This window comes from Drosophila rhopaloa, unplaced genomic scaffold (genome assembly GCF_018152115.1).
Source record: "Drosophila rhopaloa isolate 14029-0021.01 unplaced genomic scaffold, ASM1815211v1 contig_2, whole genome shotgun sequence".
NCBI lineage: Eukaryota > Metazoa > Arthropoda > Insecta > Diptera > Drosophilidae > Drosophila > Drosophila rhopaloa.
The window spans coordinates 11,707,555-11,731,407 of NW_025335083.1; the positions used below are offsets into that span (position 1 = coordinate 11,707,555).

The 23,853-nt window shown below is 36.3% G+C and overlaps 2 protein-coding genes across 7 annotated transcripts in view; both read right to left on the minus strand.

The window, feature by feature from the left end:
* Window positions 1–2,057: 2,057 nt before the first annotated feature.
* Window positions 2,058–23,853, minus strand: part of LOC108048175 (fasciclin-3) — an 80,963-nt gene continuing 59,167 nt past the window's right edge. Inside the window, exons 2-8 of one of the 6 annotated variants that reach the window (XM_044459637.1) lie at window positions 12,598–12,915; window positions 11,644–11,985; window positions 10,803–11,237; window positions 8,483–8,513; window positions 4,159–4,480; window positions 3,347–3,409; window positions 3,130–3,231 (exon numbers count right to left, since the gene is read on the minus strand). In XM_044459637.1, the coding sequence (XP_044315572.1) occupies window positions 3,365–3,409; window positions 4,159–4,480; window positions 8,483–8,513; window positions 10,803–11,237; window positions 11,644–11,985; window positions 12,598–12,915 (1,493 nt within the window). In that variant the 3' untranslated portion in view covers window positions 3,130–3,231; window positions 3,347–3,364. Of the gene's footprint in view, window positions 3,232–3,346; window positions 3,410–4,158; window positions 4,481–5,813; window positions 7,256–8,482; window positions 8,514–8,685; window positions 9,636–10,802; window positions 11,238–11,643; window positions 11,986–12,597; window positions 12,916–23,853 lie in introns of those variants that run through there. The other 5 variants (XM_044459636.1, XM_044459638.1, XM_044459640.1 and 2 more) reach the window with 5 other exon arrangements.
* LOC108048176 (kallikrein-1) lies at window positions 15,683–17,889 on the minus strand. The gene is made up of 3 exons (XM_017128689.2): window positions 17,468–17,889; window positions 17,145–17,418; window positions 15,683–17,090 (listed from the first exon to the last, which is right to left on the minus strand). Exons 1-3 carry the CDS (start codon window positions 17,686–17,688, stop codon window positions 16,695–16,697), a joined length of 891 nt encoding a protein of 296 aa, XP_016984178.2. The 5' UTR covers window positions 17,689–17,889; the 3' UTR covers window positions 15,683–16,694.

The window sequence follows — 23,853 nt, forward strand, 5'->3', positions numbered from 1 at the left end:
ACATCTGATACAAGAAGAAGTGCAGATGTTGAGTATCAACTTTTGTGTTGCATATTTTTGGGGATTTTGTTGTTTCCTCAACAGAGCTCTGTTGTTACCATAGTTTACACGTCCCATGATTTCTGAATTTTTGTTTGAATCATATTTGACTTTGTATTTTCCTTTCTCCTCACAAGTTTTGTTTGTTTATCTAATGACTGTTGTTGTTGCCATTATTGTTACTCAAATTTGAAAACTTTGCACTAGCAGTATGCAGATTGAGGAAAACTGCAACGCCAGGTTCCAGAGTTGAAGGAGTTGGTCGCATTCGGTTAGTTAGTGGACAATAAACTGACGCTGCATGCATATTTATGGGCGGCTGTAGGTTAACTGGTAATTGAATCAATGCCTGTGACATTGTTTATTAATATGCAATTAGAGGCGGAGAACGTGGCCTACAATTCAAACCTGGATTCTAGTCAGCCGATTGCGATGGCAAACTAATTAAGCGAAATTAATGCGTCGCGAATTCCTAAGCCTGATTACGTAATTTACAAAATGCCTTGTGGCCGGGATACAGATTACAGGTAGCCAAAATTACCTGATCTGAAATTGAATTCAGCATTATGCATACATCTCATAAAAGTTTTGACTAGATATTATGAGTAAAACAGAAGATAATTTTTCTTCCTGCAATTAAAGTTTATTAAAATATATCCAATGAAAAATGTATATTGGAAGAAAATTAATTTGATTTCTTCTTTTAAAAACAATATTTGATTTCGATTGTACTCAAATTATTAAGAGAATATCAAATTGTTGAAACGAAATAAAAAATATAAGCTTAGGAGCTTATTATAAGTTTATACTTACGATTGAAGATATTTATCCTATTTTTTCCCATCTTTACATATATGCATGTAATAGTGCCCAATCTGCCATTTTGTTGAAAGTGCATTGTACTAGCCTTGAAAGTTTCATTTTATTCGGTCCCCCTCTAGTCAATTTCAATGTACTGCCTTGGGCATGGAACAAAGGAAAAAAACTGCAAAATTGTATTTTACTTTTAAGCTGTCGCGGCGGACTCTGCAAAAAAAAGAAGCCCCCTAGAACTGGCGAAAATAAAATATACGAGATTCGCTCTGTTTTTGTCTAATGTAAAATGCGACGCTTCGGGTAACGCGCAGATTTTGAGCTTTATAAATTGAAATGTCAGAAAAAGTTGAGGGAGCCCCAGTACCGAGCAGTTGACTGACTGACTGACTGACAAGCAGCCACAGCCAGATACCAAAATCTGCCAGCAGACAAAGCCAAGTCAACTGCAAAACTTTGCCATATTTTAATATTATTATTTTTTCTTTTTTTTGGTATTAGCCAAAATATATAAATGATACTGCGGCTATGAATAATGCGACATGATTATCGTTCTTGCTGTTTCAGATCGCATCAGAAGTGTGCTATTATTTAGTGTAATTGACGTTGTCGTGTTGAGATTCTCGATGCAACAAAAGGCAAAACAAGGATGGCAACATTTCGCCGGCAGCCTCAACTGCAATTTGCGTTTAGTTGTCGTGAATTTGATATTTCATTAACCAATCAGAATGTTAGCATACCCCTTTGACTTTTGCTGGCGGCAAGATATTCCGTAGCTCTTAATTAGGCAAGCAGAATTCAATAACAATTTCCTTTGAAGCGGATAATGGGTAGAAGCACTCAAAATTGATTTGAAATTATTTTGATATTTTTTATATTTTTTTTATATCCTTGCAGAGGTGAAGGGCACATATCTGACCCAATAAAGAATATATATAATCTTTATCAGAATCACCAGGCGGGTCAATCTAGCCATTTCCGTATCGGAAAATCGACTTATCTTCATTGTTCTTTCCTTTGTTGTTGTCTTTTTGATTTATATTTTTGCTGTTAATTATTAAATCGCAAATAATCGTCAGATTACATTTTTTTGTATGCTCGAATTTCTCCCTGCTTTTACCTGAAACGGCTGAAAAGGCTATACTTATCTTGATTATTTTTGTTTGCAAATTTAATTGTTAATTGGATTGAAAAATAAACTCACGTCATATGGTAAAGAATTTTATTCAAAAAAGTTTCTTGTTCAGCTTAACTTTATACAAATTATAACTTACAAAATACAAAAATCAATCATCATCATGAAAGTACATTGTAATTAATTTATGCACTTAACTTATTCAATTATCAATTAATACGTAATTGTTAAAATGGTTTTAAATAATAACATTAATTGCCAGTTGTATGGAAAATGGATGGATATCGTTAAGAGAAAAAAAACAAAATTAATTATGATAGAATACTTTTAGTTGCAAGAGATGTTCGGTAAATTGTTCTCTATCGAATTTTTGTATTATTTTGTTAAATGCTTTTTTCTGGCTGCCTAAATTGTTAGAATACTAATTTTGCATATTCAAAACGGCGATGTGTACAAAAATGTTTGCGTAAAAATAATTTAAGGTTCGTCTAAATAAGTTTACTTAATTTTGCATAGTTTGTATTTTTTGTTGTGTTGCATCTTGTCTTAAATTTACATTTAGCTTAAATGCGAGACATTTATGTAAATAATTGAGATTTTCAAATGCTTTTTTTCTCTTGCCTATGTTTATGTAAATTTTATTTATATATAGTTTGTTTTGCAAATATTCTTTTAGCTTTTTTAAGGTTCTCTTTCGTTTTTTATCATGTTGTAAATTTGATTTAATGTGTGGGCTGAGGGAGGAGGGGTACATATTGGGGAGCGTGTCCTGTGTCAAGATTTCTGTGCGGAGAATTAAGTTTACGTTGTATAAGTTTATTTTTTTGCTTTTATGTTTTTAGTTTCACATTTCATTAGATTTTAGTACACACATTCAAGAAGTTTTTGAAAAACCACTTAAGACATTTTATTCTTATTTTTTTCTGCATACTTAATATCAATGTAAAGTTTATGTTTATGCTGCACTGGGTTTTTGTTTACGTTGCTGCTCCTTAATTTTTGTGCATCCAGTTTTATGTTTTATTTGTGTCAGCCTCCCAGGGTGTTTTTTTAGTTGGGATAGATTATTTTTTGCTTTCGCCTCCCTTTTGCACGTACACTATTTCGGCGTATTCCGTTGAACTTTTAACCCCGACGCCAGTTCCTTCAGGTGTTGTTGCTGTTGTTGGTGCTGGTGTTGCTGCTGTTGTTGTCTCATTGGCTGGTTTTAGTACAAGTTCAGCATAGACGAGTTGTTTGTCTTGCTAGGTTTTTTTTTGGAAAAGATAATAAATGTTTTTGTAAGTATTTGTTCATATCAAAGAATCTTTGAAAAGAGATATTAGATTTTAGGATTTTCATAAGGGAAATTTTTAATACCTTTTCTTTTGCTTTGCTTTACTTAAATGTCCACACTGGTGAGGTGCTTTGCCAAACTATAGCCTTTATTTGCGTATATATACAAAAGTTATACAACAACGGATTTTATTTTGCATGCGGTTGGTTTTTTTAAACGGAAAGAGCAGAAAATGGCAAAGAAAACGTTGAAGAAAATTTGTGATAATAGCAAAAAGGAAATTATAAAAAACAGAATTTTGCAGTTTGCTTGCGTCTAAATATAAAATAGCTATGCTAAGTTAAAAGGTAAATACAGCTCGCACTCAAACACACGCACACTTAAGGATAATACTCACGGAAAAAAAATGTGTGACTATAATTTGACCATCGAAAATTTGAGTTGCTTTGATCTTGTCAATGGTAAATATATTGAAACAGATTGGGAACTCTATTCAGAAACATTTAACAAGTTTTTCCCAACGATTTTTAGTATAAAATTTATTGTTCAATACATTGGAACACCTTTGCTTGTGTTTATTTTGCAACACTTATCTTGGAATGCAACGATCTAATTTAATTTTTTAAAGAAATAGGATTTTCTATTTATCATATTTTTCTTTAACTAGAATCAAACTAACCTTATATATTTAGATTAAGATATTTTGTGAATTATATAAAAATATTACAAAAATTGATATTCCAAAAAGTATCTTCTTTTATAAAGATACCTTGGGAATTCAATGTGATATATATTGTTTATCTGAACATTTTTAATGATATTTTTTCTGTGTGCTCAGGAAAAGACAGAGAAGATGGAAAGAGAAAAGGTCGGTGTCTGGGACATTTTTCAATACCTTTGGTTCATTGTCATTGCCATCGATGGCATTGTTGCCTGCTGGATTCTCCTGTTCGCTTCCCTCCACAATATTCATCGACTCCTGGTTATCCTTGTACTTCCTTGAATCCTTTTCGTTGAAACGCTTTAAAATTGCGGCGGCAAAAGCCGGCAATCTCTTGGCCTTCTTCTGCTGCTGTTGTTGTTGTTGTTGCTGCTGTGTGTTCTCCTGTTCGTTAACGGTTTCCTCCTCCTCGGCCGACACGCCCACTCCGCCCATCGTCGTTGTGGCGGTGGCCGTTGATGATGTGGCTTTTATATCGGCGCTTTCGGTGTCGCTGCTGCTTGTCGGTTGTAAAATTGTTGGGAGGTTTTTGGATGGGTTCATGATTTTGATTTTTGTATGAGAGATTTTTGCTGTTTGCTATTTGTTTTTTTTTTTTAATGTTTTTTTGCTACTTATTACTGTGTCAAAATAATTGCTGCTGTGCGAATTTTCTTCCCAAAAAAATAAGTTAACAAAAGATGGCCATAAGAGTGTTCGGGGTTAGTCTTGTGGTTAGAAGTCTTGTTTTGGCAGCTTTCTGCGCTATTAAGTGTGTCCTATCTGGCGGTTGTTAGTGGGCTTAAGAATTTGTGTTTTCGTAATTGCGTAATTGTTATTGTTGTTCGTGTGTGGCACCATTAAAACCCAAATTGTGTTAGGAAAAGCAAATATTCGAGGGAAGAAGTTTTTAATCTCATTTCATTCCGAATTGTACTTTGAAAATAACCTATAGCCCTTATATTCTAAAATACATTTAACTAGAAAAAGTTTTAAATTTATTTTATTTGAAAAAAGCTAAGAATATTAACAGTTTTCCTAAAATTTATAAAAGTAAGAAACTTTTATAATGATTTACAATTATTGTGGCTTAGTTGTTCTTAAAGTTTGAATTAAAATTTTGTAAGTCTCTAACGTTTTAAAAACCAACCTGAATTTAAATTAAAATTTTTTTTAATATTTATTGTATATAATATGCTTAAACAAGGGTTTTAATTTAAAATCCTAGTCTTCACCTTAAACCCGTAGTTAATGCCATATGGAATATTTAATTTGCATCTGACCTTTTATGGACCAATTTAATTTAACCCAATTTTGCCCCCACTTTAACCTTCGTTTTACGTGGGCTGACCAAGTAAATTGCTTTCGCTTGGCTGAAATGAGTTTCATCTATATTCTATAAATATTTTTGGCTCATTTGAATGTCTGCCTGCTGTCTGGGCCAGCTCAACAAGTATTTGCTGGATATATTTTCCTAACAGTGTGTGCCGTGTCTATGTGTTCGTGCTTGTATTTGTATAGGTTTTTGCCGTGGCGTGTTAGTCCCTCATATATGAATATATGAAATGTTTATTGCATGAAATGTTGCTTTCGTATTTTAATGATGCTGCTTTTGTTATGGAAAACTCTAAATTGTACGGGGAATTTCCTCTTTGATATGCTGCATTGTTAGAAATTTCCTTTACATAATGAAATCCTTTTCAAAAATCGCCTTTCACACACACACATATTTAGGCATTCACAAACTAAATAAATCCAAAAAGAAAACTCATCTCAATTTTAACAATATTTATTGTTGTTAATTAAATATTAAACATACGTTTTGTAAAAAATAATAAAGGAAAAAGAAATTGTATCAAAAGTACCTAACTACAGTTTATTATTACATAATAATATATTATTAAATTGGTTAATATTAAGTTCTCTGCACTCGAACAGAACTTAAAGTAACTCGAACATAATCATAGAAAACAAAAGGAATTTTATTTTCGCTCTTAAAGTACAGTGTGCGCCGTTTAAGTTGAACACTTTCTTGATGCGCTTATATCTCTTTTGATGATTTTTGTTCTACAGTGACTACAATAAATATTGATGTAAAACAATGATCTTTCGCTTCATGCTTGCCATGCAAACTCTTTCGATTATACGTATTCGATAATAACTTAATTTCATGCCGGCTTCAATCTCTATGAAATGAATCAGTTTTTGTCGATTTGTTTATAGGTTTTAATGTTTGTTTTTCATTGTGTAGAAGAATAAACTTTTGTGAGTTAATACAAAGCTTAGAGCCCAATTTGGAGTCAGTTTTGCGACGGGCGAACTTAGATTTATTGGGTGCATCTAACAAACTGGATAACAACTTAAAAAGCTCTTTTAATTTTAAAATGTTTTATTGAATTTTATTAAAATTTTAATTTATTTCCAAAGCCGAGTAAAAGTTTTTCATTTAATTCAAAGTCACAAGAAATTTGCTTGATATTTGGAAACTTTTATTGCAATGTGAATTGTATTTAACGTTTGGTTTATTTAATTAAATCGAAATGAACTGTTATCCTTCAAATTAAATTCTTGAAATGTAGTTGAGACTTATGCCTGCGCTCCCTAAAACTTCCCGATTGCCGCAAAACTGCTCCGTCCCTAATCGTGCTGCGCGTTTCCTGTACCCAAAAAAGGAGAAATAAATAAATATGAATGCCACACGCGCACACACACACGTGCACACGCTCAGATTTCCGTTTCCTGTGGCAACTTTGGCGTCGTCGGTGTTGTCGTCGTCGTAGAATTCGTTAAATTTGCCGTATTTGTTGCATCTGCGATCTGGGGTCTCTGCGGTTTTGGTGGTGTTGCTGGCGCCATGGACTTGCCCCTTCCCGAAAGTAACATCGCCTGCTTTTCGATCAGCTCGCGTTGATCCTTGGGCAGCCAGCGCGAAAAACGCGATTCGGGGATTCCCAGTTGATTTCCCTTCTGCAGCAGATCAGCATTCTCATTGCCATCTTCCTTTTCGCTGATAGAGTTCCGGGAATAACGTCCTGCCGCCTGACTCATCAGAATACTTTTCAGGGGTCTTGTGGTGGGATTATAAACACTGCTCTCACGATCCGTGCCATATTCAAAGCTATCATCTTCATCGTGATGGCGCCTTTCCACCGACAGACGATCCTGGCCATTTCCATTGGCCTCTCGCAATTTATTAGCGCCCAACAGGGTAATACCATTGGGGGTCTCCAAAAGTGCCACATTTTGACCATGGTTCGGCTGGGTTTCCAATTCGATTTGCTTATCATTCTGGCTGCTTCCGTTTTTTTATTATATTTTTTAATTATTTTTTGTCAAATTAAATTTTTTTTATTTAATTGAAGATTTTTTTAATTTCAAGATATGTTTAATGTTAGAAATCGTATCAATTGACATTTTCGTCAAGTTTTCAAACGTTTTTTGTTTAGATTTTTTTCAATTTAAGTTAAAAATATTTTTTTTTAATTCCCATTAAAATATAAATTTAATATTTCAATTTGTTTTTAGTGGTTTGAAAATTTGTGGGTTCATCACACATTCAGTGGTTTTCGTTGGGTTGTGGGCGTTGTTTGTTGTCCATATGAAAGTAGTAGAATAAGAAGACAAAACATAGCAAGGAGTTTGTTTTCGTTTCTTTTTGTGGTTGAGGTTTGTTTTTTTTATTATATTATTTTTGTGATGCATTAGCAAAGTGGCTTTAACACTATGAGTTTTTGTTTTTTGTTCTATGCAGTTGTTTGCTTCTAGTTTTTATTTTTTTGTTGAATGACTGGGACAGCGACATTTTTGACATTTTAGTAGATGCGTGAGACAGAGCAAGAGAGCTTTATGATTTTCAGAGGGTAAGAGAAAGAGACAGAGCGAGACAGGGACTTCATCATTTTCTGGTGGGCGGGCGAGCGAGCAAAGTGGGCGTGGCAGAGCGACTAGCGAGCGTTTTAATGTGAAAGTTCAGGAGTGTATAACATGTGTATGGTGTGTGTGTGTGTGTGACAGCGTGATAACAAAACTGATTTTGCTTTTATGGAATTAGAATTTAGAATTTCAGTTTTCAGGACTTTTCAAATACAAGACGAAACACGAGACTTTAGCAATAAACTGTGTGGGTTGTGTGTTTATGTGTATGAGTGTGCTTAAGTTCAAGTTTTGTACTATAAAAGGACTATGAACTAACCTAGGATGACAATGAGCTGCTTCTATTACTAGAGATGATTGCTTTTTTGATATACGGTTAATGTAAGTACGAAAATTAAAGCCACTCAAGAGACACATGCAAGTAGACAAACAAAAACACATCCGAACTACGCAATATTAAAGTAATGGATAACAGATTAATGGCTTTGAAAATTAAACAAATTTAAGCAAACCATATACCGTCGATGGGTTAGTTGTGGATCCATAGCTATTATTTATGTATATATGGCCTGGCCCCATTTTTTTTGCACTTTTCTGAACTTATTTTGACATTTGTTAGGCTGATGGGAGAGTTCACTGTACTTACGTTTCGTTTGTGGGCGTCTTAATTGATTTACCTGTGTGAGAAAAATATAAAAATTATTTTAAAACATTTACAATAATTGCAGAATCATTTGCATACTGAATAAAAATGATAGTCATGATTAATGGTATACGAACAGGTGCCCCAACTAACAACATCATCATCAGCCTACTTTCTGCCACATCAAACACGAAAAGGGTGTAACCTTACATTTTTATATTTTTCTTGTTTTTGTTTATTTTTTTCTTTTTACTAAAATTACAAAAGAACAGAAAAAACATAAGTGTGAAGCGGATAACTAATTAAAATAAATCATAGGCATGTTTAATTTTCTAATTTGTTATGCTTGCCAAGTTTTAATTGATTGATTTGCCAATCGACACAAAATAATAATTAGAAAATGCAAAATGCTGGCAGCTCTTATAGCTTAAATAAATACATGGATGAAAATCAATATTGCTGGACAAAATATAATACAATAAATTGGACATTTTTGATTTATTATTCATAATATATGTTTTGTTTTAGATGTATTCGAGTAGGACGTAGGAAAATTTTAGGATTGCGAAAATCGCGATACACAAAAAATTGGTCACTTAAGAATATTTGGCCTAAGGTAAGGTGTTGATTTTGTTTTCTTTATAGTAAAATTATATATGTATATAATATTTTTTGTTGTGCGCTTTTTGAGATTTTTTCATTAATATTATTTTTTATGAGAGAGCAAATATTTGAGAGCAAAAGTGTGGTAAGGAGATATATAGTTATTCGTTATTTTTGTTTCTTTTCCCTTTTGCTTTTAGCAAATGGGGCACACAGCTAACTGGCCAAGAGCCACGCCCATTTACTGGGAAATGGTGGGTGGCTTAAACGGAAGTATTTGGCGGCTTGGGAGCCTCGAGGCCATTTAAATTGTGCTGGCTGCCATTTCCAGCGGCTATAACCGCTGCCGCTGTGGCTGCCGCACTTTTCTTCAGGTCCGCCTTCTTTTGCGCCTCCAATTTATCGGTAACGGGGGGCGTGGCCTCCTCCGATTGCTGGGTGGTATCGATATGCTCATCGCCATTATCGCGACCATCCAGCTCTTCGTCGTCATTGAATTCCGGGTGGATCTGGGCCTCGGAATCGGGACCGATGTCCGTGTTTAGAGTGGCGCCTGTAAAAACGACAACAACAAGAACTAACATTTAGCTTTGTGTGCAGAGAGAGAGAGAGAGGTAGAGAGAGTTGGAGAGAAAGGGAGAGAAGATTTCGATCTCGAAGATACCAAAATTCCATATTAAAGTTGAAGTTAGTCCATTTACCAAGAAGCTTATTAAGCAGAAAGTACAGAAAGCATAAAGAAACATAGAAATACAATTTTTTTCAAATATTAAACATTATAAGCAAATAACACATTATTAAAAATATTTTGGACTTTTTTTGGCAAATTTTTAGCAACCAATTTTTGATTTTAATGTTAGCTCTTCTTGTTGTTGTCATTTGTAGACACTTTTTCTCAGAGAGTTGTACAATTGTTTTGTTAATCTTAGGTAACTAATTAAATTAAATTTTTATTTTTAGTTGGGTTGGATTTGTTTCGGTTTTTAAGGGTAAATAGTCTTCAATTAAAACCGGCGTTAAGATTTTTTAAGATTCATGTAGCATACAGATTTTGTTAGACCAACTTCGCATTTTATTGCACATTTTATTTGTTTTTACATGATTTATAAGTTGGCTGGGAGTTCAGTGAAATTTTAAGTTTAACATTTCCATATTTGTATGTTTTTAAATAGTTATACTTTTTTTCATTTTCTCTTTCATATGTTCCATATTTCAATTTTTGGCCCTACCACATACTTTTGCAAGAATATTTTTCCACAAAAACTCCGACGGCAAAGTCAAGTGAATTTTTTTTTAATTAGATGAGTTTTCTAGGGCTGCTGCGTTCATCCGCCCCTTTAGCTGCTCTTTCTGCTAGGTTAACGCTAATTAAAATTTAAAAGCCGCACAATGTGTCGAAAGTTAACAACGGCTTGTGGCAGAAGAGCCCAGCCCACAGGCCCCAAAAACCCGAGTACATATATGAATTGCAGGATGAGTTGTGGATGGGGAAATAAGGGGGGTGGTGGTGGTAGTGATGTTGGTGGAGTTGAGTGGTAAAGCCAGAAATTATTGTTAGCATAGCTGATGATGAGACAATAGTGGCTGGTGGTGGATGATCATGATGATGATGATGTTGTTGTTGTTTTTCATGTGGCTGAGAAGCTAATGACGATGTTTCATCCACGAAATAAGCAATAATGTGTGTATGGAGATTTAAAAAAAAACATTTTCGACTTACCGCCAAAACACCATCGGCCAGTGGCTCGTGCAAACACAATCAGTAGAACAACCAGGACCAAAACGGCAACGGCAACCACAATGCCAACAATTGCGGCCACATCCAGGCTGCTGCTGGGCGGTTTGCTCGACGAACTGATTCGCACCTTGTAGTCCGTCAGTCCCAGTTCATTGCTGGCCCTCAGATTGTAGATTTTCGTGGTATCCTCCAGAGTCAGACCGGCGATGGCCAGAGTCACATTGTACTCATCGTTGCCCAGATACTGGGGTTCATATGCCGAATAGCGTCCGTCGGTGCGACCCTGACCCACAACCGCTCCATCGATGCTCCATTCGATCTTGGGCTGCGGACTGGCTCGGATTGTGATGTTCACAATGGCAGTGTGCTCGAGATACAGGCCGTACACGGCGGCATCTGGCTGGTGGACGGGGGCATCTGGGGGAAAATAATTGATTAGATTAAAAATGAATAGAAAGAAATGTCGCGGTGCTATAAAAATGTTTTCCATCCTAATTTCAAACAAAAATCAAGACGAACTAGGTTGTAAGTTAATTGGAAGAGGTTTCTGTGCAACACACAAAATCTTTTTTAATCGAAAGTCCATACGATATCGGTTTAAGATTAGAATTTTTGAGATTTTAGATTCTAAAAGTACCAATGTTGGTACCTTATATATATAAATTTAGATTTGGGCTTTGAAAGGATGTTAGTACAATATTCATTCAAGCCATTTCTAAGCTTATTTCGCCTTTTAATTGTGTGATAGTATTTTGATTAAATTTTCGTATGTATAAACTTAAAAATTCCTTAAATTATGAGTTAATTATCCTTCAGAACTTACATCGCACATTGATGATGTAGGCGGCCTCTTGCGGAGGAAGACTTTCGCGATCGGTTTGGTGGTGTGAGCGGCAGACCAGTTTCCGGTTGCTGTCCTCGGCCGACAAATGCCACTGGATTTCCCCCACGGTGGTTGTGAGCTCCACATTGTTATCGGTGGTGGTGAGGTACTCCAGGGGAGTGGTGCGCTTGTTGGCCGGCATGTTGTCGATGTACCACGTGATATTCGCCGGCGGGCGACCCTTGCTAACGCTGCAGCGCGCGTTGAATTCAGTTCCCTCGTTAAAGTAGCCCTCGCGATTTGGCTTCGACAGCAGCTCGATAATGGGCTGTTCGGGACGCACTGGAAAATTGGAAGCAAAAAACATTGGTAAATTTGGGGACCGTAAAGTTTGGTTTTAAGAGTCCTAGCCAACAATTCTTTAGCAGAGTACTAATAAAATCAACTCCGAATAAAGTTAATTAAATTTATGGAACATTTTAGCATTTATAATTTGTAATTCTACTATAATTTAAAGATGGTTCTAAAATATATTTAAAAGTGAGATAAAACAGAAAACCAATTTAAGAATTGCAAGATTAGTATTTACTGTAATGTTAATTATTAATAAAACAACCATTAAACAAACATTATATTTGTTTAAAATTTTAGCTGATTTTATTTTATACCTTTGCTCTTATTTGAAAAATATCTAAGCTGAACCAAATCAATCTTTTAATTTATTACGTTGAAATAGACTACTGATTGACCCAAAAAATAAGTATGTTTTCCTTTATCTTTAATAAAACTTAAGGACTGTATTCTTAAAGTTTTTAACCTTTTATTTTTTTTATCTTGAAGCTTATTTAGCAAATTTTAAGATGTTTCAATAGTTTGATAGATATTTATTAGATAAATATTGCAAACTTGTGGGTTAATTTGAGTACCTTTTCTATATATTATTTTTATACTTACTTGCCACCACCAGGTCGATGACGCCCTCCAGCTCCTCTCCCTCGACGCCCAGACTGCACTTGACCTGGCCATTGTTGCTGGCCTTCACCCGCTCGATGCTGACGCCGCAGTGTCCGGCCGTAAGACCGCCTCCGAAGTACGCGAATCCGGGGGTCTTGCTCCACTCCGGCGACAAGTTGAGGACCTTCGGCTCGCCGGGGATCTCGATGCGGCAGTAGTTGATGGCTCTTCCATAGCGGCAGAGCAGCTCGGTGCGATCTCCTTGGTTGAGGAGCGCTGTGTTGGGTTCCACATTCACTTGGGCCCAGGTGAGCGCATCTGCAAGATAAATATAAAAACAAAAGAGGCGATTATGTTGGGGTTGTTGTGTAATTTGCTTAGGTATCTAGTATCTGGTATCGCATAACCCGAGTCTTTGTGTTTCTCCAGAAAAAAACAAATAAAACGGCACGTTCCATGCAACACTCGACACGATGTCCTAATGTCTCGGCAATCAGGCAAATGACTGTCGCATTTAGCAGACAGACACCTGCACGTTTGCATCTTTAAGATACGCATCGCATGCCCGGAGATCTCAGCTTGTTTTTTTCATTTGCCAGTGCAAACAATGCGGCTGCATTTTCTCATTAAGTTTCAATTAAGTTATTCGTTTGCTTTTTGTTTTTGTTCATCTCGGTTTTGTGTGGAAATGTTTTCCCACTCCCATTGCCGCAGTTGAAAAAGTTTTACGAAAAGTTCTCCCAACTGCAGTTGCTTGCGATTCTTTTTAAGCATTTACTATTTGCCAATTAAGACATTTGAGTAATTTTCTAAGTTTGGCATTAAACGTTTGAGCAGAAGTGGAGCTTTCGCCTTATTTGTTTGTTTGTTTGCCTGACTTTGGCTTTGTCGGTTAGGCGATGCAAATATGTCAGAGAAGGCTAATTTCTAATGAAATTTTGACTCCGGATTATTCGGATTCTGACAAACGATTTCGATTTAATTTTAGTTAAAATGTGTGCTTGGGTTTCGTGTATGAGGGGGCTTTAATTTAGTTTACGATTGATTTTTAAGATGAAACAAATGCAATAATGGCTTATATTAAACAGTTCATTGAGAAGTTTATTTTTAAATCAAATTTGTTTCTTATTCGTTTTTGATATCATAGTTGCTTAAACTTTATCATAAGCACGTATTTTGAAATTTAATATTAAAGAGAAAAATCAATATTTCCAGGATTTGATAGCTTTATTGGTAGCTCTGAGTACTTGATTTGTATTTATCGTCTATCTTCATCCAACGATTTCGGAAATTGCCGACTAATTTCTGTAAATGAATGCCGCGAAATTGCAAATTGCAGCATAAATATGAGAGGGGCACCGAAACCAGCTGCAATTTTAAAGTTGGTTTGGATAAGAGGTGAAAAAGAGGGGAAGCTGTAAAAGAACCTCGAAATGCAGCTGGCCAAAAGCGAATTGATTTCTCCGCTCGATGCCGTTGCGCTTTTTGGCTTTTAGATGACTGACAGGCTGGCTGAGTGAAGTTTTGTTTGGTCAGCCGGAAACGTGCGGAAAAAACAATAGCATTTGCATTCGACTTTAAAAATCGGGTCAGCCAGCTGGCCATGTAATGCGAAACTTTTCGACCGCCCCATGAGATGTCGCTTAACTTTTGACAATTGAGTTGTGAGTGATTTTTTTTTGCAGACTCCTTTTTGCTGCTTGTGATATTTTTATGTGACGCCCATTCTTTTTGTTTCATTGGAATTTGTAGACCCTATAAAACCACTTAGATGTCTGAAAAGGGCCGCTTGAAATCCCGCCGAGAAGTTTTGCTGCCGCTTGGATTTCCAGAGTCCAGTTCGGAATCCAGAGTCAGCAAAAATCGTTTCACACTTTCCCCCACAAATAAAAACGGGGATTGCAACAAACTGTGGCTCGGGTTCCGAAAAAGTGGAATAAAAAAGGGGAAAACGTGGAAGTTGAAGTTGGACAATGTCACATTCACAGCTATGAAAACAAACGCCAGCATTCGAGACGTTGCATCGACTAGAGATGAGCGCGTGATGTAAACTTTGGATGTTGCAATGCGGATAATTTAAAAATATTTACTTTAACATTAAAGTTAATTGTCTAAGTTGTAAAAGAGGTGAGACAAACTAAAATACTTTGGAAGGCTTTAAAAATGTTTGTCTAATACAACAATGTTAGTCATAAGCCATTATTACAAATTTGTATTCATGGAGGTTGTTTAGTGCCTATACAGTAATGAATAATTAAGTGAGTTTTAATTGTGTTAGGCAAAATAAAACAAATAAGACCTTTTTTTGGCATGAATCGCGAATGACTTGCTCACGCGTTCACCTCTAGCCCCGACATACGCTCCATATCCATGTGTTTATTCACAGCACAAATCTATTTTTTATCCATTCCCCCTGCTGGTGATATTTATTTATTTAGCTTTTTTTCGCCGTCGAAATTTTCGCCGGACCATCGTCGTCCTCTGGGTTGGATTTACAGATCCCGACTGGATTCTCCTCCTCTGTTGTTCCCCATGTTTTATTTGATGCCATGTCTGCAGTTTTCAGAGGAACGTTGGTCCAGTTCAGTGGTCTTGCCTCAGCGGAAACTCTGCTCCAACTTTAAGTGCTTTTATTTTGTTGACCTCATGTGTGCGGCCATAGAAATCATTTCACTTCACTTTTCCCCTCTATAAATTGTACAAATAGATTTAATTTAATGCCCTCACTCTTCCCAATAAAAATCAACTATGGTCTGGGAGTCCATATCGGTGCATCGTCTTAGCCCGCCTGTTGTGGCTATTGTTTCCTATTTTTTGGCCACGTTAGCGTCTTTTGGCTGGAACGTGATTTTTACTTGAATTTTGTGGTTTGGGTACTTTGATTTTTCAACTACAGTTTTAGTTGGCTGTTGTGTAAAGTTGCACAGGATACGGTGGAATAACGATTGAAATGTTTGATAAAAACGAGGAAATAATTTATAAGTTTATGAAATTTTATAATTTATTAAGAATTGACATATCATAAACATGACTTCATAAACATATATATATAAATTAAATTTTCAAAAAAGATTTAACCATTTTGTAATATTTTTTATAAGCCCATCTTATTGAAGAAACAAAATGGGTTAATCCTCTTAATTTTTAATTACCCTTAAAGGACATTACTCTCCATGCATTTGAATGTTTTACTTTTAGATTTGGAAACGATTTTCCCAGTTTATCCCATTGCCCCAATCAGCATCTTGTTGATTTTAAAAGAGAAAGAAAAAAGCAAGTCCAGCACATATGTCTGGGATGCTGTCTACCACAAATTGGTATGCAATTTCAGCACTATAAAAGGAAAATCAAATGCGGCATGCACGAGTTCATGTACATTTATTGAATGCAATATGTGAGCTTATCATCCCGGCCATTATATATCGCTTGGCTGGTAATTTTCAATTTATCAGCATCGATTTATCAGCTTTTGTGATACCCGCTACCTGCATTCGGGCAATTGCAGAGCAACAAAAAAGATAATTATTACTGATTTATGGCTGGCTTTCCATCCGAGTCTTGAACTCAAAGTCAATGGGAGTTGGGCAACAAGAGTTCAGCGCAAAACTTGTTATTGTTAACTTCTGGCTTTTCTTTTCAGCCAACATTATCGCGTGTGTGTGCAATTTCTTTTTACCTTTACGGGTTGATTTTTATCCAGCATTTCGTGGCTATTAATAATGATTGGTTGTTACATCAAATTGCCGTGTCGCTGCCTTTTACTTTTTTCTTGACCAATTTTCTATTTATTATTGGGATTATTTATGGCCTTTATCAATCATTTTTTTGTACAAATTTATTGAGCTTTTTTTCGGCAGTTTCTTTTTGTTTTGATTAATGCAAAGGTGCAAAAGTGTTAGGCAATAACCAAAAATATTGTTGTTAAATTTGAAAGGAAAGGCAATGCGGTTTTTTTCTGGGGGAAAAGTGAACGTGACATTTGCCACACGTGGCACACAGGTGCATTGCAGGCGAAAGTTTCCTAGGGCTTTTCCCCAATTTTCCATTAATCGCAGGCGGGAGCTTTGAGGCCGGCACTTTTTCCTTTCCAGAGAGATTTAGATATCCAGTTGCTGCCGCAGGTGAAAGTTGCCCAAAATACAGATGAGGAAAGCCAGGGAAAATATCCATTTATGATATGGCTGCAGCTCCACTCCCTGAGATATCATCTTGTCCATCCAGCTGGTATAAAAAGGCACGTAACTGAAGAAAACCGGATGCGGAGAAGAGCAATTAACGAAGCCCAAAGCAATCCCATAGAGCTGACCATCGCAGAATAGGGGGCCACCAAAATCGGTAGTACAGACACGATTTTCCAAGGACCTTACACATATGAGATCTTCGCTTTCGGCCTGGGACTCCCTTTGGTCTCTCCTGACATCCAGGCACTCCTCAATTGGTCGCAGTTCAACGTCAACAAATAACATGCTTTGGAATGATCCAAATCTTTGCCTCTAAGGGTTTTCATTTAGAATTTATACCCATTCTTATATTCAATTAATACCAACTCTAATGCCAAAGTTTCCACCCACGGTCTTGCAATCTTTTCCCACTTCTAGTTGGGAATTTCCTATAATCACTTGGGCCAATCTTAGGCCATCAAATTTAATAGTTCTTCTCAGCTTAATTACAGCCAAATCATCGCGAACGTTTCTCTGATAATACGGATAGACAACCATATTCTGAATTTCCACAAGAAACTCTTCAGCCTCTGGAGTTTGGAAAAGAGCCGCACAAAGGGCTACCACAATTCGTTTTGTGTTCATTATCATACCTTTTTTACTAAGTAAATTCCAAATTAGATAAGAAATATATTAAATTATTTACCCACTCTGTGATGCAATGTGCCGAAGTGAGAACATGGCGCTTACTCAGCATCACGCCAGTACAGAAATGATTATCTCCAGGAGTATGTATATATGTACGAGTGCGCAAAGACACTAGATAGGTACTTAGATGGCTATATGTAGGCTCCGGATATTTATCACTGGTGGTTATATTTCCAAGTGAAAACATTGCAGTTTGCAGCAGCAAAATATAAGTAAGCCACATTTGTAAGAATTTATTTACGTAAGAACAAAAGTGATAAGCAACTCAGGGATTCCTAGTCTTTAATGCGGTATTTAATAACAGCGTAAAACATTTGCTACCGTATTTGGATAATAATGGAGTTTATATACATAACTCATGTTGTTATTATGTTTATAACTCATGTTATTTACTCAAATATGCATTATTAAGTCATTGGTATTTCCTAGGAAATTGCCTTTCTTGTCGCTTTGCCAGTCAATCAATAAACTAGTAACATAAATTTCGAATTTAATTATTTACATGAGAGCTGCTAAATTTTCACTTTCAAGTCATCAGTACAATATGTGCATTATTTATGCCCCAATTTGAGTTTCCCTTTACAAAGCAAACATACCCCATTTGCTTTCACAATTATAGACTTTCGGGTATTTAAACGGCAGAGACTTATTTGAGCCTCGTCCGCAGAGGACAACAAAGTAAGGCAACTTCCCCAGCAGACATTCCCATCTGTCAGTTAATTAATGCGAACGAGACAATGAGATTGCCGGTCCTCTGCCATTTGCATCTTGCATTTGCCACTCTACTTTTCGATGAGCTTATGAGCGTCTTATTGTAATTACCCGACAATGCAGTGAAGTGGCGTCGACTGCGGGCGGAGGACAAGTGGCAAGCCAGGACAAGCTGTTTGCATATCTGAGGGGTCCCTTGAATGCCAAATGCTTATTAAAGTCCAAGAAATATTATCATAATTAATGCTCCCACCAGAAGTGCAAAATGCACCGCAAAACTTTGTCCAGTTCTCCGGTTGAAATTTATGCTAAGTTCTGGATTATTATACAATGGTATACAATTTATTCTATATGTGCGATTGAACCGAGAAGAGAAAGAGAGACCGTTTAAGTTGGCACTGGACATGTGATAAATATTGCGGTCCATATTTCTCATAAATTCAACAATACCAGTACAAAATTGCAGAAAGCAATTTATATAATTCGCCATCGTTGTGCAACATGTTACTGGGCAAATTAATATGCGGCAGCCTGCTTGTGCAACTCACTTTCTGGCCTTAACCCTTTAAGAAGCTTATACAAATTGTGACGATGACAGCGTCTGCCAAACTGGAGAAGACAGGAATAACATATTCCAGACCAGACGAAGGTTGCCTAATTTAATGCATAAAAATCGCACACGCAAGCAACAGACGTGGTAGAACAAGCTTAGGGAGGAGTCGAAAAATAAAAACTACCCTGTACAAAAAATTCGAAAGAATTTGTTAAGTCTATGAAGTTTTAAAATTTAAGAAAATTTAGATTTCCAAAAATGGTATTTTTTAGTTATATAGTGCTACTATAAGTACTATATTTTGTGTCAAAATAACCAATTATATTCCTTGGATTATTTTTATTGTGTTTTATTTTTCAAAATGCTAAGCTAATCAGTGGTAAATTGTGAATCGATATTGGACCTCAAATAGATAAACAAAAAGAAAATGAAAAGGAATAACATTTTTTTACATAGTTATTTTTTAAGATCCAAGATAAATGTTTGGTCCAAGCCCACCAAAAATCGAACACACCCTAAAAATACCCCCTAGAACATTATGTTAACCCAAGCAGACGCCCCACGGGGAAGCCGCCTACAAACCAGCTAGAGAACTAGGGAAACAGCAGGATCCGCAGCCAAGCGAAGTATAAATTAACATAATTTTCATATACACGCGCCAAAAGTTGCAACCACACCTAAAGCTAGGCAAAGGATCCAGGATCCACGCCCCGTTGAATTATGGAAAAAAGTGCTGGGACCAAAAAAAAATGGGGGAAACCTTAAGAGACATATGAATTTTTTTAGTAAAGTGAAAAAATATCAAAGAAAATGTGTGTGTGTGTATGGGGAGGATGAGACAATGACAGCGGCCCACCCAAATGACAGTTATTAATATATACGCAAAAAAAACTGTCTCGAAATTGTTGCTGCCTATTTTTTTAAGGATAAACGCTGGAAGGCCGCCAAGTGTCGCCAGCGATTTGCGAGACATTTATCAAACCGCAGTGAAATTATGTAGACAGGCTGGAATTTCGCTTAGCCAAATCAGAAATGTCACTGAAATCAGCACCCGGGCCAAAGGTAGATAAAGTCAACTGAAATGCTATATATATTTGGAAGCATGACGGGAGGCTAGACGTCGCCGGTGCTCATAAAAAGTGTCTGCGAGTGGGTTTTAATTGTTTTTCCTTTTCGCTGACATTTTCACAGGATGTTAGGGGACGGTGAACCTGTCTCGAGCCACAAAATAAATTGATCTGTGGTTTTGGCCTCATAATTTATGGGCATTTCTTTTGGGGTGTGCGGAGAGAAAATGGTGAATGCGAAATTTGACAAATGGCTGGAAATCACAAAATGGCAGTCTTCGCCCCCCAAAAAATAGAAAAGCTCTTCTTGTAAATGTTAACGAAACTGACATTAATTTTATGTTACTGGCAAGCGAAATCAATTAATTATTGTTGTTGTCAATTGTGTTGTGCAGGAATATGTATATATACAGATGGACAATATTGATTTCTATTGGTGTTGACATATCCTAAGGGGAATGTCTGCTTCTTAAGGCTTGTCGTTGATGGACGACTTTAATTTTAAGGTATTTAAAGATTATTGGTTAAGGTAACATGAAAATAATGGCATTTAAATTAAGAGAGTGATTTCATACATTCATTATTTTTATATACTTGCATCTTGTTGGCTTAAATTAAATGTGAAGCAAATAATGGTAAGTCAATAAACAACTTCACAAAAAAACTTAAAATATATAAACAAGATTTTATAGTGTTTTTAACTAGATTGGAAAACTTTTTTTCTTCTCAGTCAAACTACACAGAAAGAAAAATTGTTTTGAAAAATGATTGATTGATATTGAAAAAAATTTAAAATATACAAGTACAAATCCATCAATCTGTATAATAATATCGCCATTTTTTCACGCTTCACTGCCCACACAATTAACGCGGTCAAATTTTATGTGACGTTATTTCTTTTTTATGTTCAACTTTTTTTTTCTTGCCGTAAAGTTTCATGTGCGCGTCACGGTTTAATTGCATAATTAATATGCAAAACTAATTTGTATGCTAAATATGTTATTATTTGTATTTGCAATTTCTTTTTTATTTATTTGCCCATAAGCACATAAAAGAAATTGCTTGGCCATGAGTAAGAGCTTAACGGTTATGTTTTAACGGTTGCCTGGCCCATTTGAGTCTTTTTGAACCCGCTTCGAGCTTAAAGTTTTCAAAGTTTATGGGCAAAAAAGTGTTTCTGCTTTCTGCTTACTTTTCGCACTGATCCGCTGAACGGAAATGGCGATAAGGTATGAGTCAGTCTTTCTTGGCTGACCCAAAATTCTGGAAAGAGAATTGTTTTCGTTGCTAATTGTTTGTCAACGTTTATGGCACGTTTGAAATGCTTTGCTAATTAAAGCATAAAATATTATGCTGACAATGGCAGAGTGGCGAACTTTCCAGCTAAAATAAAACTTTGTCCAAACTCTGACAAGATCAACTTTTTGCCTTGCCTTCTGTTTGCCTTTCGTCTTTAATTTAATTGCCCTGTGTGCATTTGTTGCCCAGTTGAAGAGGCTTAGAAAACAGTTTGGCAACTAAGCGCTTTTCACAAAATACAAAATCAACAAAACCAGCTGAATGCAACATTTGTCGGCGTCCATGACTCGGTTTCCATTCACATGCAAATGTGCGAGAGATAAGTGGGAAACATGTTTTCCCAGACCAACAACAAAACTGGAGTCCCAAGGCTGAGAGTTGTCCAAGTTGCAGCGGCATATTCATAGACTTGCAGTGTTAGAAGACGTGGCCTGTCTTTATCCAAGGCCAGCCACTCTGGCTCCCATCGTTTATATCGACTTGCCGCTTTAACTGACGATTAACTTGCCTTTAATTTTTCACATTCATTTATTTCCAGCCGGGTGAAACTCATTTATTAAAGCCTCTTTTTTATCTGCTTACGATATAAATTTTAAATGACAGTCGCACAAAAAATGGCACCTTCTGGTAATTAAAGTTTATTAATAATATTTTCATATTAACTGTGCAAATATTGTAATAAAAAATAATATATATTTAATGCACCCCTACTTTGTTATTAATACGCATTGACAGACTGGCCACGTACACAAATAATTTATAAACTGTGTTGACATTATCTAACCAAATAAAATTGCCTCGCACATCATCAACACAGTATGGATAATGTTCTGAGAAAGAAAACAGATAATTTAAAATTCCAAAATAAATATTTTTAATAGACTCTATAATAGTTGCAAAATATATAGCTGATTTAATTATAGAAGCATTTAAATTCCTTCAAAAATGCGATTTCGGAGAGACCTCCGTATACAAATTTAAACCCATTCATTATTACATTATTCACTTTAATAATTTTAAAAATAATCACCCTAAATTATTGATAAAAGTGTCCCAGTAAATGTATTCAAAGTCCAGTTTCGAAAGAAGCCTTGTCCAGCAATTTTGAAGTGACTTTGGGGAAATCTTTCATTTCATTTTATTTGGATAATTTATCATAGGAATATTCAAGGTGCTGGAACCTTTCACCAGAGCAGTAATTTAAATGTTATCTTTAGGCCGTTCGCACTTTCTCCAGAGGGGGTAACTCGTTCGCCACGAAAACTGAGGTGACGACAAATGTGTGGGATGCCCAGGGGCCAACAAGGGGCTAAAGTGTGATACCTAGGGCCGGGGTTAAGTTTTGCCTCGCTGCGCCCATTTAACCTTTGGGTTTGTGTGTGGCCACGAGCAAACATAATTGAAGTCATAAATAACGAATTATGTTGGGAAAGCTGAGCCTGGGATATCAACAGCAACAACAGCAACAGAATGGGGCAAGGTTTGTTTAGTTAACTTTTTCTCCAACAGCTTCAGTTTCACACTTTTTGCATAATTATGACATGCCCGGGAAACGTCTACAGAGGTGGGAGTTTAAGTTGTCCGAGTTGCTGGCTAATTATGCAAGCCCAGCGCAAGCCAAAAGATTTATTATGATGGAATAACTTTTTAATGCAACAGGGAAGGAGCAGAGATAGGCACACAGGATTTGCCAGGTAGCTCTCTAATTAAAAGCTTCAACGTTTTAATCAATTTTATGATTTAGCTTGACATGCCCCAAGGCTGTTTTCCAACTCATTGCGTTTGTGTATATGTATGTTTTTCCTGTTTTAGTTGGGGCGGCTGAGTGATAAAAATGAGGGAAATAAAGTTTATTTTATAACACCGCCAGCGAGTCAAAGTGTTTTTAATTAATGACGTTGATGCATCCTCCGTTTACAGCCCATTGAATGCCAATAAAAGTGCATTAAATTGCAATTATGCTGCTGCTTTTGCTGACAACACTGCCGAGTATTGAACATTGAGCATTCAACAGCCTGATAAATGGCTGCGAATATTTCGTCAGCCGGCATATGGGGCGTATGCTTGTTGTTTGCTTTTACAAAACCTTTTTGCTCGCTTCCTTTTCTGTTTACCATTTCTTTTTTTATTAAAGCAAAGTCAACTTGCAGTTGTTTGGGGGGAAAGGTAACCACAAAGTGCAAAAGTGCATTAAAAATGCATTTTAATATTGGCTGCATGTTGTTGTCCATGTGGTTATTATGCCAGCTTGGATTGTTTAATTTTATCTGCATATTTGACTCCGAGTCAAAAACGGTTCTTAAATACTTGTTAAGGAGGGCCATTTTTATGATTTTTATACCCTTGCAGAGGGTATTATAATTTTGGTCAAAAGTGTGCAACGCAGAGAAGGAGACATCTCCGACCCTATAAAGTATATATATTCTTGATCAGGATCACCTCCTGAGTTGATATAGCCATGTCCGTCTGTCCGTCTGTCCGTCTGTCCGTCTGTCCGTCTGTCCGTCTGTCTGTCCGTCTGTCTGTTTCTACGCGAACTAGTCTCTCAGTTTTAAAGATATCGAATTGAAACTTTGCACACACCCTTCTTTCCTTTGCACGCAGTATATAAGTCGGAACGGCCGGGATCGGCCGACTATATCCTATAGCTGCCATATAACTGATTGATCGGAAATGCCATAACTCTGCTGTTTGTTAAGTTAGGAAGTTGGGACTTTCTATGGGTTTTATATTTGGCCAATCAATCCGACGTACCAAA

Excerpts from the sequence above, each read along its gene's own strand:
- LOC108048176 (XM_017128689.2), bottom strand. The coding sequence starts at position 17,688 with ATGTGGCTTACTTATATTTTGCTGCTGCAAACTGCAATGTTTTCACTT. Across the intron at positions 17,419-17,467 it reads TCGGCACATTGCATCACAGA|TAAAAAAGGTATGATAATGA; the intron begins GTGGGTAAATAA and ends GAATTTACTTAG. Across the intron at positions 17,091-17,144 it reads GTGGAAACTTTGGCATTAGA|AGGCAAAGATTTGGATCATT; the intron begins GTTGGTATTAAT and ends GAAAACCCTTAG.